Here is a 12,500-nt window from a genome sequence, read left to right as displayed (position 1 = left end):
TCTTGGCAAGCCAGACGTGCTATTAGTATTTTCTACAAGGTCAGTATACTAAGGGTAAGGGGGGCGGGGAAGGGTGAACATGTGATGGCGTGGGGAGGTCACCAGTTTTTTTTTTCTCGCTTTCCAAAGCAAAAGGCATCGCGACCGTTGAAGTTGTGGGGACATCAAGTAAGGACTGCGAATGACATATCTATGAGGACTAAAGTGACCTGTGGAGGTGACTATAGCGAGTGGAGTCGTGGGGGCTTTGTGAGAGCTTCCGCTGGAGGGCCAAGCGACGACGCTGGAGTACGTGTCAAATACACATTGGCAAATCTTAGTTGCTTGGGCGCGACCTTAAGACGAAATCGCATGTATATCTCACGGTAAGAAATCCCTCACGTGAGTGGCCGTGACATGTGCTACGAGGATCTTCGCTCCCACGTCACATTTTGGAAATTAACATTCACATCACGCACCTAGAGTGTTACGTCCCAGCAGAGTTATATATATACGCACAGTCTTTTCTGACCTTTTGACCTTCTCTGTGTTGCACACAGAGAGGAAGAGAGACAGAGGCGGAGGATAGGAGGGGGATGCAAAACTCACGTCCCTTCAACCACGGCACCTGCAGTGGCCATGACACGCAGATACTATTCTTATTACAGCAATCACGACGAGCGTCTCCCTTCGAAATAATTTTGCATGCCATCGGGACAAGTGTCTTAAAGCATCCTTCCCCTTCCGCCCATCTTCTGCAGGAGGGAAAGGAATCCTTGCCTCCTTCTCCTTCACCTTCTCCTCCTTTCCCTCCCTCCTCCCCTCTCTTTACCCCATCCTCCTCCTCCTCCTCCTCCTCCTCCTCCTCCTCCTCCTCCTCCTCCTCCTCCTCCTCCTCCTCCTCCTCCTCCTCCTCCTCCTCCTCCTCCTCCTCCTCCTCCTCCTCCTCCTCCTCCTCCTCCTCCTCCTCCTCCTCCTGCATCGCGCCGCCGTCCAAGTTGGCGAGGTCTCCTCCGCGATATGGACAAGGTCACTAACCCGACGACCATCTGGGCTCAATATTTAGCTCACGATCACTCTCCCGCCGCCTCTCCACCTCGACGACTGCGAAGACGCTCTAGAGGTTATCGAAGACGCGGCAGAAACCAGTCGCTCCTCTCTGTGTGCCTTCTGTGAATGCGCTGACTGCATGACTTTTTCTTTCTTATTTTATTTGCCTTCTTTCTTTAAGGTAAGTTGCAGCCCAATTATCGTCTTATCGCCTGTGTGCTATTTTTTCCTGCCACTGGCACAGAGAACCTTGTCAATATCCGATATGTCATGCATGTCCATGCAGAGGCCATTGACCAGGCGTGGCCTCGCGTGCGTCAGGCCGTTGGACGCATCGAAAGGTCAACAGGAATATTGGGTCACGTCGAAATGCACTGTATCAGTTGCAGGAGTCCGAGAGCACGCCGGACTTAAAACTCCCTCGAATGAAGAGTGTCTCGCAACGTCTCTGCTCAGCAATGCAATGACTTACCCTCAAGCGCCCATTACGTGCGGGGTGGAAGAAGATGAAGACGATGCTTAAACCTGAGCATGAAGCAAGACCATGCAAGAATGTGCTTTTAAAAAAATAATGCAAATATGCTGACTGTCAGCTGCATGCAAACAATGCATTCAGAAAAAAGGTGATAAGAAACAAGGAAAACAACCCGCATTTCTTCAGAGAAAACGGTTGCACAAAGAGAAATAAAAATGAGTTCAGAAACAAAGAAATGATGAAAAGGATGGTATAAACAAGGTAAAGAGAGAGAGTGAGAGAGAGAGAGAGAGAGAGAGAGAGAGAGAGAGAGAGAGAGAGAGAGAGAGAGAAAGAGAGAGAGAGAAGAGAGGGGAAGGTGGGCGGCCTCAGGTTGGGTCGTTGTCCCCTCAGCCGGGTTTATGTTCAAGGGGAGAGGAGGGGCGTGAGGGAGGGAGGTTCTCAGCAGTTGCTTGGTCTATTTTCGAGAGTGTTGCTGGTTGGTTGGGCAAGGGGAGAGTTAAGGAAGCTCTCTCTCTCTCTCTCTCTCTCTCTCTCTCTCTCTCTCTCTCTCTCTCTCTCTCTCTCTCTCTCTCTCTCTCTCTCTCTCTCTCTCTCTCTCTCATTTAAATGCACTTCATGCTTATCATAATGCTTCACTTACACCATGAAATCTAATCACAAACACATCTACAAAATTAAACAAAAAGAAAGTCAAACGAAGGTGCAAAGGTCAACCATACACAGAGAAGCAGAAGATATAAACTGTAATAACAATGCAGGAGACATACCTTGCAGCCCTCGCAGGAGTGTACGCCATAGTGGAAACCTGAAGCCTTGTCTCCACACACTCGGCACAACACAGTCGTCCCATCAAACTCTGTGGAGGAGTAATATCATTTTAATTATCAGAGCAATTCTCGGGGGCAAGAGGTGGCAGTATTAGAAGGCACGGCAGGTACACCAGGTGAAAGAAGGAGTAGCAAGGGAAAACCACAATAAGACAGAGCTACAGGTGTTACTCTGTTGCTTAGCCTCTTATGGACAAATAAACCATCAAGTGAAACGAAATAATGACATGGTGTTAACTAATTCTATTACATTTGAAATTAAACGAAGTTAGTTTATATCAAGAAATATTTTATAATCGCGTACGTAAATTAAAAAAGACACAAACAAAAGTGAAGTTTAAAAACCGGGAGGCTGCAAGTCTCGCTAAACTTTCTCCTTCATTCATCAGGGCGGATGGGCCATCGAGAGTGAACATTTTAAAAACAGACTTCTCCCTCGCAGAAGAAAATAAAGAAAGACAAGTAAAGAAAGACACTGCCCTAACCTGTCGCGAAAAGTGATGCGTTTTCACTGGATTTGAATGTGAAGAGAACAATATATCTACAGTAGCCATCAGTACTGTATATCTATCAGTAAAATATTCAAGATCATACACATCACTTCTCTTACACCTAATTCTTCGTCGAAGTCACTGTTTACGTTTAAATGCAAGATTTCCCAAATTCGTGAAAGTCAAGATCAAAGAAGAACGTCCACCGTCGAGATTAGAATACTCACCGATCACAGTCTTGTCCACCAAGACTTGAGAGTCCGCGGGAATCTCATACATATCCTGATCGCAATACATTGTTACAAGTATGCGCAAGAGACTCCCAGAGGGTCTTCAATGTATCCCAGGACACACTCGGAATAACCACTAACTCTCACTGACACATGGTAAATCCGACACAAATATGCATGCTCTCACCGATCTTCATTATCCTTCTCGGATATCAATGCTTCGACACTGATAAGTCACTATTTTACCAGAAAAAGGCAAGTGCTGTAGGCACTACGTTTCCTCAACAATGTTATCACTGTGGTAAAATACGGCAAACACCATTAATATATCCAAAGTAAAGTCCGCTCTCACAGCGTCCCATAAACAGGCACGTTAAAGTTAGTCAACACGTGCGCGAGACCAAACTCGATTTCACTGTCAAGCCGCCACGACCGAGCGGGAAAGTGGGCGATGTTATACTGGCAGCGTGTTGGCGGTGGCGGGGCCGGGGAGCTGGAACTACGAGCTGTGGTGTGGGGTGGCGGGGGATGGGGGGGGCCGGCGTACGGGCGAGAGGGGGAGGGGGGACCGGGGCCAGTCACTCACTGAGACGGGGGGGAGGGAGGGCAGGGAGCTCTAGCAGCCACGTCGGAGCCTGAGGACCACGGAGGTACGAACACATAAACAGAAGAGCTCGGCACATGCACACCCTCACCATCAGCTCCCACGTGGAATAGTGTGTCTAAGAAACGGCAAAGCTCCATCCCTGCAAACTCACCTCTGACAGCTTTTGTCGAGGCCAGTGACGTCACAACTTCCGTGACGTCACGTTGAGGGACAATGACCCTCTCCTTAGGCCCAAACGAATCCCGACTCCCCACACTTCCACCTGCCTCTCACTCCCATATCACATAATACAATTTCCGAAGTTTGCCTTTCGCCATACTTATTTGTGAAGTACGTATGGCAAAAAATGATTGAAAATGCACAAAGAAAAAATGCAGTTTCTTTCTCGACAAAGTAACATTCACATACGTATTTTTTCAAAGAAAAAACATCAATAAAGTCGAGGACGCTGCGAATTCGATATTAAGTCGTGCTCTCTTTTGTTTCTCGTTTCATGTTTGTTTTGAATATAAACCTGTTTCCCTCCCTTACTGCCCTCCTGGTCCGCAAAATATCGACCAGTCGTCTCCTCGTTTTAAATTGTTGGCAGAACCAGATCAATATTGCCACATTAACTGGTATCCCCTCACCACCCTTCTGTCTCCCCGCAGAGCCAATTATATTTTAAAATCGATGCAGTGCTACGAGTTGGATCAATAAAAATACCAACCACAGTATTCCTCGTTTCCAATTACTTCCTAATGTGAAATGCACGGAAATACTTTCATTAGAAGCGACAAATCCCAGGTACGCTTCTCATTCCCTATATAACAATTTTATCCTTACGCCCCTCACTCCCACTTTGTACCGAGGGTCAGCCTGTCCCGAGGCCCACCAGCGCCTCTGCTTTCACTTTTTAAATCTCCGTGGTCACCATTGTGGGGCTCAGGGAGGGAGTCTGCCTGCCCGCCACTTTTACACGTGGTCAACCTCGTGGACATAGGAAAGTAACCGGCAATTGTATTACCTTTCACGATCGCAACTCCGTGAAGAAAACAAACTTCATTTAAAATTTTCCGACTTGCGTAAAAGCGAGAGGACAACCGAACAGTGTCCTTTATATACTTCTACTACTGCTTTCTTATCCTTTTTGTTCTTAGCAGGATATGATTTAACCAGGAAGTGCATACTGCCCTGCAAAGACCTTGCTAGGATGAGGAAGAAGGAAGCTGTTGGTAGGGTTCGTGTATGGGGCGGACTCGAGCCTAAATGTGAGGCAGAATGTTGTCTTTTCAATGTCAAGGTATAACTTCGTATTTATAGCCGGCAGTAGCTATATCTGATTCTTATTATTACCGTAATTATACCTACACATGTTCTAAATATATCTGTCTGTTAATACTAGTTTCTTCGTATAAATTAGGACTTGATCTTAAAAGATAATAAGGCAGGATCTGGATCCGGGGCCGCATGGAAGTGAGTGGCAACTCACACCTAACCTTCACCCGTATTTTGCTCCGTGCCGCCTCCCTCCCCCTCATTCTGCAGGACTTACCCAATATACCTTTCAGTAATCACGTTGCCATTTCTTTGTTTACGTGAATATAAACCACTTTGTCACTTGGCCTACACATTAAAATATGAATATAAGAATACTATTCTTTAAATCGTCATCAGATCTAGAATTGAACATAATCTATTTGTGCTTTCATTCCCCGGGAGGACGAGGGTAGATGTGAGTTGACAAGAGTACTTTTCGGCGGTGGCGTTGGCCCGGACATCAAAGTCAGTGGCGGGTTCAAGGCTAAACCAGGGAATAACTACGCCTCGCATATTGCGCGATGCAGTGTTCACCATCGAGTCCGGTTTCTGTATAATTCACAAACCTAAAAGCAAATGAACAGATAAGTGCATGAGTAACCAAAATATATGGTAGTAACGTATATCTTCTAATGAAACTGTAATAAATGTCGCATCGATTATAACCCACCAAAAACCTCCGGTATTTAACCTTGACATGATGTAAAGGACAAAACAAGGTACAAAAAATGGCCTCACCAAAACCAGGGCAGCAGCCAAAGATCATCCCTTGCAGCCAGCCAACAGCCCCACCACAGTGCTGAGACTGTTGGTCCACATGAAGGTCGCCAGCACAGGCAGCAGGGGCGCGGTCAACGCCCTACGTCAAGGCCCGTCCTCTTGCCAGCCAGCCAGCCTGGTAGGAACAGCACTGCCCTGCCACACACCCGCCCCTCCAACCACGCGCCACAACCACGAGGACACGTCGCCTCTCACCCACGTCGCCGATAAGGAGTGGTCTCTCTCTCCCTTCTCCCCCTGGGGACGTTTCACCAGTGTTTTCAATTCGCATCTAATTACAGCGGTCAACCCTTCCGACGACGACAATGGTGGCCACCTGAGACCGCGTTGCCCAGCTTCAATCACGGGGCCCGCTGACACGCTTAAATGCACTTGAGCTTGTTTAGGGTGCGGATGTTTCTGTTCCCAGCTGCATTGATGCACCCAGTGGGTGTTGCTCTCGCGGGGGAGGTGACTCACCCAGGGGAAGTATAAATAAATAGTCATCGACGAGCCTAAGGATACTTGTGCCAGCCACGGAGCTCCTCCATGGCCTGGTCCTCGCGGCTCTTAAGGCAGAAGACCGATGCACTTCCTTGATCCCTGAGCGTGAATTCACGTAATGGCCTTTTCCTTAAACAGTCGATCATGCCATTTTAGCCCATAAGAGTCTGTCATTAAGCTTCTCACCCTCTCAGAGACCTTTTCTAGTTACCTTGAGTCCAGTCTAACGTTAATAGTTATGTAGCCATTAAAGTCATTGACATGATGAATCCAATGAGTGCTGTCCTTCACTTGTTGCTAGGGGGTCCTGAGTGTGGGTGCCTTAGGTACCCCGGCCTGCATCAGCATCACTGCGTCTTTCTCTTGTTATATATCAATGCTGTGCTTGAGAGAGAAAATAAAATTTATAGGATTATGTACGAAATTCTTACAAGTGTCCTTTTACCCTTTCACCTAATCCGATCCACCTGCACCCTCTCTTCGCTATCCGCCTGACATGAATGGCCTCCGTCGTGAGCAAGATGCAGTAACGCGATCCAATTCCGGCGCGGCCGTGTGGAGAAGGGAAAGTAAGAGGTGCTGAAAGAACAAGTAACGAGAGAGCCTGTTGTGGGGCGTCGTTGCGTCATGGGGGTGCCCTTGTGGCCGCTGCCGTGAGTTCCTGACTCCTGTGACTTGCAACTCGTTCTTCGTGATGTAACTTTCCCGACACAATCGGAACCTTTCCACGCTAAGTGGCTGAAAGCCTCGCCATTATTATTGTTTATCTTTTTATTCGCTCTGAGCCATTTGCAAGATATACGTGTCGAGGTAACTGGGTCCAGCGAGACATTCACTTAAGGTTGTCTGAGCATGATCAAAAATAACATTCTTTAGGGTAAAGACTTTATACGGTAAACCGGTGTTCAGATTTCTGTAGCTTGGAGCGTCAAGGTCAAGGATACAAAGGACATCGGGGGTGGGAGGGGCGGGGGTGACGTGGGGGAAGAGGAGAGGCGGAGGAGAAAGTCTCGAAGAGAGATGAACGATGACGGGCAGTTTGACTAACAAACTAAAGTAAAACGAAAGTAAAAGTAAACTGATAAAATATATTAAATGCCTGAAGCTGTCACCGCCCAGCATAAAAAGACCGACTCCCGGTAAAAATAACAGAAGTAGATAATAAGATATCATGAAAAAGAATACGTGCGAAAGAAAAAAAAAACAGAGATAGGGTGAGTAAGTGGAGGCGGGATTGAAATCGGATCTGAGAGGCAGGATATGAAGCTTGTAGCACTGTGGAATGCAGGATGCCCACCCGCCTGACAACACCATCTTTGAGTGCTAGTTCTTTGGCAGCTGTTAATACTTACCAGTGCGGTTATACTGTACAACCTGTGTGCATATTTTGTTTACGAGAAGAAACAAATGGTGGTTTTATTTTCGTGTGAAGGTAAATTGTTTTATAATTACGACACTTTTTTTTGGGAGAATGCAATGAATGACAGTTTGCATTTCCTATGCACTTCCTTTCCGCGTACGTATGTACGCACACGCGTGTCCATGTGTGTGTGTGTGTGTGTGTGTGTGTGTGTGTGTGTGTGTGTGTGTGTGTGTGTGTGTGTGTGTGTGTGTGTGTGTGTGAGAGAGAGAGAGAGAGAGAGAGAGAGAGAGAGAGAGAGAGAGAGAGAGAGAGAGAGAGAGAGAGAGAGAGAAAGAGTGAGTGAGTGAGTGAGTGAGTGAGTGAGTGAGTGAGTGAGTGAGTGAGTGAGTGAGTAAGTGAGTGAGTGAGTGAGTGAGTGAGTGAGTGAGAAAGTAAATAATTGACTGTATTTTTGTTTGTATTCATCCATGATTGTATTTGTGCGGATGTTTTCGTGTGTGCGTGCGTACGAGCGTGTGTGTTTGTAACAGGGAGAGGTGAAGTAGAGGGAGGGGGATAGGAGGGAACGAGAGAGCTGCGGCAGGACCCAGGCAGGCAGAAGGACTCGGCCCAGGACTCTCAAGGTCAGGCCGGTCCTTCAACCTAAATTCTGGAGCAAACATCCTTCCATTCGCTCTCCTCCCTCCCTCCCAACCACCCTCCTCCCTCTTGTTCCTACAGCCCCACCACAGCCTGGAGCGGAGGAGACCACGGAGGGAGGAACACGGTGGTTGTACTAGAGGAAGAAGGTGGGGGCGGGGGGATGCCGAACTTGAGGATATAGAGGGAGGTATTTCTTCAGGACTGGAAGGGTCGCTGCCACGTGAGAGGTAAAAGGCTTTGTGATAGCAGCTGTTGTGAAAGGAGGAAAGAGGGTTTCATGTTTATGGGAGGCATATTGTTCCGGTCTGAATAATGATATTTAATCTTACTACGTATTCATGTTAATTTGCGGGGTGTGTGCTTGTGTGGGGGTGTGAGGGTTTTTTTTATGTTTGTTATCCGTTCTCTCTGAATCCTTAAAAGCGAACCTCGTACTTTAGCGCTTGTATCCGAGATGCGGCGCAAGCGGGGTTAGACAAGAGGCACAAGTAAGCCCGGGCCACGTCATCGTCATAAGCCTGAAATAGTATCCCCGCGGTATACTCGCCCGCGGCAAGGTCACCCGCCTTTGTCATCTCACAATCAACCTTTTTCTACGATTCAAAAAAGAAGATGATAAGAAAAATACTGGCCGTCATAAACCTTCTGAGATCTTCCGTCCAAATATTCCATTTATGGGTTGCGCTGTCCTCGCGGATTAGATAATGATGAGTGTGAGGGTGGACGGAGGTGTACCTGCGGCCTAGGGGTCATTAACAGTGACTTCCCTCACTATCTCCTCTCCCTTTCCCTCGGCCTCCACAGGAAATGAGGTATCCCAGAGCATGAGGTGTATGGGAGGCTCCTTACATAGGCTCGCAGGACCGTGACCAACATATACTTAGGCCCGGATGCCACGCTCAGCCGACCGCCTTAACACCTCAACAATTATGGCAGTCACCGCCCGAAATGAGCACTAGCATGCCGTAGTGTCCCTCCCGCCGCCTCGAATTGATTGGGCTTGATGACATGAGGGTAAACTTGTCCCTACCTGACGAATCCCATGTCAGGGGCGGTGGGGGACGCCTTTGCGCGAAGCAATGAATGTTCTCGCCATCGTAATGTGTATGATCGCGTTGCGTCTGCAATCTCCCGCCGACGCCAACTACTGCGCATTGCGTGGCCATGCAGGTCAGCGACCGGACATCGTTATTTTAGAGTATCGAATGTACTTGGTAGTTTGAAGGTGAACTTGGCGTCCGCAAGTACTCCCGGGAATGTCCAGGATCGAACCAGTTGTGTCAAGGACACATTTGCATTTTTTGTCTATGCTGATATCCAAGACGTGTCTACACGCTGAAAAATCACGTTCACTTCTTAAAAGTGATTGCATATACAGTATGCAGTATGAAACAAGAATGTTACGGCTCCTAGGCAGAAAGTGGCAACTACATCCCCTGGAGTTGCAAAACATGGAACTCAACACCGCCGATGCCATCAGCTCGCAACAAATACCTTCTCTAATCGCAATATTTTTAACTAAAGATACTTATAATATTAGTTTGAAATGGGGTAATATTAGATTACAAAATCCCCAGAAACAAGAGTAGTCCCCCCAAAAGCAAAATATCAAATTCAGCAGATTAATTTACGGAACATAAAAGAATTATAATTGGACAACACGTTGTGAATGTTTTTCAACTGCATGCACAACACCATCACCGGTGAGAACGGAATTCGCACAGCCCACAACGCAGTCGGTGTATCACAAACACAGGCTTTTTCCTTACTAACAGTGATGAATAATCTTTTCAAGCACAGCTTGCCGCACCCTCCCAGACCCGCCAAATACATGGCTGACCAGCTACCAATCCTTACCTAAGTCGAGATGGTCCCCTCGCTCCTGCATGCTCGGCTCTCCAGGGGGCGGAGGCGGCATCGTCTGCAGCAGTTGCAGATCCCTGTCCGTTATGATCATCTTCAGGAGGGGAATCTTGATGCTCAGCACACTAAGTCCATAACACAATCACGTTAAGGTCAGCCCGTGTGCAAGCGAACCGTAGGGCCAGGCACTGTCACCCGCACGCTTTCTAACACTAGAAAACTATCAGTAAGTGAGACACTGTTTACCCTTCGTCATTCAGGAGCCGCACAGCGCACAGGACAACACACATGTTCACAGTGAAAGTTATAATATGAGAACACCTTCCCCTGGTTCCCCCTGCATCACAGTCCCGTCGTGGTGCCTTGACCCATGCATCCAACTTTCGCTCCAACGCCAGGACGCTGTAAGGTTGCTAATATTCCACAGAAGCTATCCACCAATGAGAGAGATCGAGCCTGAGACCCGGTACCGCCGACGATCGCTGATTGGTTCACGGTCAACGAGGAGTTCATCGCCCGAACTTGACTCAGTTAACGCACTAGTACTAAGGCTCAAAATCCCCACAAGTATAAGGTTTCTTCGCCTCTATCGTCCTCCAGACTATCAACGTGGCTACAACGAAAGCCTACAATGGTGTCTGAAATCAACGAAGATTCGACTATACGTTCAACTTGACGTCAGTTACCTATATAGGTTCACCCACCTTTGGCGAAGATTTCAGCACAAAACTGTGTGAAATAGACGCGAAGGTCGAAATTCCCGGATGTATGCATGGGGCGCCAGACCGTGCCGGATTGGTGTATGTGTGTCATTCACCTGCTGCCTTGCCCCGTTGGTTTCCCTTTCCTTCGTACGGCGGCATTGGGAGTCGTGAAGGGGCCGGGGCAGGAGGCCACCGGCTCCTTAAGTCAGGTTTACTACTCTTACTACCTTCATTATGACCTCTTGCGTCAACTCTCCCCCCTTTTCCATTCCTGCTGTCTCTCCGGTCAGGCTGACGGAGTGCATGTCAAGGATCAGAAGGCAGATATCGGCATCTTAGGGACCGGCCCTTAATATAGATCCAGTTAATTAAGTCTCTGATTATGGCATACATTTCACCCCCAGACGGCACTAAACTAGATCATCCCATGAGCTCGCGTTCCATTTACGGAAGAAACATTTATTATTCTTATGCATTATCTGTGCAGCAGAAGTCTGAAAGTCAGAGTGAGGTGATAGCCAAAAACCGCTAATATATAACCGGAATTAGACAATTTCTCCTCAACATCTGTGCAATACTGATAGATAGAAATCCTTCCGGTAAACAATAATAACACACTCATGTTGAAAGACTTCAAATGGCTGTCTAGAGATTCACTATGCTATTAATAAAACGTCTACGTGTGACGACGAGACACAGTTCCCTCTTTTCTGTCTGAATTTTATATCAGCGCTGGCACTGCCACCTGCTTAACCCCCCCCCCCTTCCTTCCACGTAGCTGACACGCCTCTCGGGTTCATGACCCTGGCTCCCTCCTGACCTGTAAACTGTCGAATATGTCAATACTAAAATCACAGCACAACCTTCTCTTGACTCAGAGATTACTTCCCCCTCCCCTCGGCCCCTCCCCTTGGCCCCTTCCCATTTGCCCTCCCCCTCAAACACCGATGACGTCCACGCATTTTTGCCTTTATTGCCTCGCATTATTATGGACATATTCTGTGATTGCAGTGTTATTTTCCCTCTTTTTTGGCTTAGTCATAACAGAATTTGACATTACATGTAAAGGTTGCAGATGGTTTTCGTGTTACTTTTCTCCTAAGATCTAAATATATTACAAGCCCACAGACAGCAGCAATCAAACAATAAAGGCAAACGATGACTCCGTAAACAAAATCAAGAGTGCTAAGCAAGGAATGGGAAAGCCTGAGCAGCCACCACAGGAAATGGCGAAGAAATAACAAACGCAAGGGGCCGCCGAAGTCACAGCAGAGAGTGAAAAGCCAGCGAAAATATAAATCATGAAGCAAAAGCAAGAACAAAACATGCAAATGCAAAGAGCAGCAAACAGGAAGACAGCGAAGCTAAAAGAAGTGAGTAGCGGGGTAGCGAAGAGGCGCGGGGAAGGGGGCAGGCCTGGGGAGGGGGGCGGTTACCAGGAAGTTGCAGCGACCTGAAGACGGGCGTGAGTTGGGCGGTGGTCACGGCAAGCAACCGTGAACGCTCAATGACGGGCGGGGATGGGAGGTGGGCGGAGGGGGGTGGGCGTGAGGGAATGGAAATGACGGCTGCAACCGCGCTCGCTCGTTCCTCCGCGCTGTCTTCGTCACATCCGACTTCCCTTCTGGGTTATTGTGGAGGGCGAGGATTACATTACACTTTATTTTTTGAATAGTCTCGTGTAGTATATTTCTCCCAACCCGC

General features: G+C 47.8%; 1 protein-coding gene across 4 annotated transcripts in view; it reads right to left on the bottom strand.

Moving 5' to 3' along the window:
• Positions 1 to 12,500, bottom strand: part of LOC119580170 (nuclear hormone receptor E75-like) — an 87,147-nt gene that overhangs the window by 28,265 nt on the left and 46,382 nt on the right. For 2 of the 4 annotated variants that reach the window (XM_037928142.1, XM_037928146.1), the window contains exon 2: positions 2,275 to 2,363. In XM_037928142.1, the coding sequence (XP_037784070.1) occupies positions 2,275 to 2,363 (89 nt within the window). Of the gene's footprint in view, positions 1 to 2,274; positions 2,364 to 3,052; positions 3,771 to 10,086; positions 10,401 to 12,500 lie in introns of those variants that run through there. The other 2 variants (XM_037928143.1, XM_037928144.1) reach the window with 2 other exon arrangements.

This window comes from Penaeus monodon, chromosome 13 (genome assembly GCF_015228065.2).
Source record: "Penaeus monodon isolate SGIC_2016 chromosome 13, NSTDA_Pmon_1, whole genome shotgun sequence".
In the NCBI taxonomy this organism is placed as follows: domain Eukaryota; kingdom Metazoa; phylum Arthropoda; class Malacostraca; order Decapoda; family Penaeidae; genus Penaeus; species Penaeus monodon.
The sequence above is the reverse complement of the archived record's forward strand: the minus strand, read 5'-3'. Positions and strand labels throughout refer to the sequence as shown.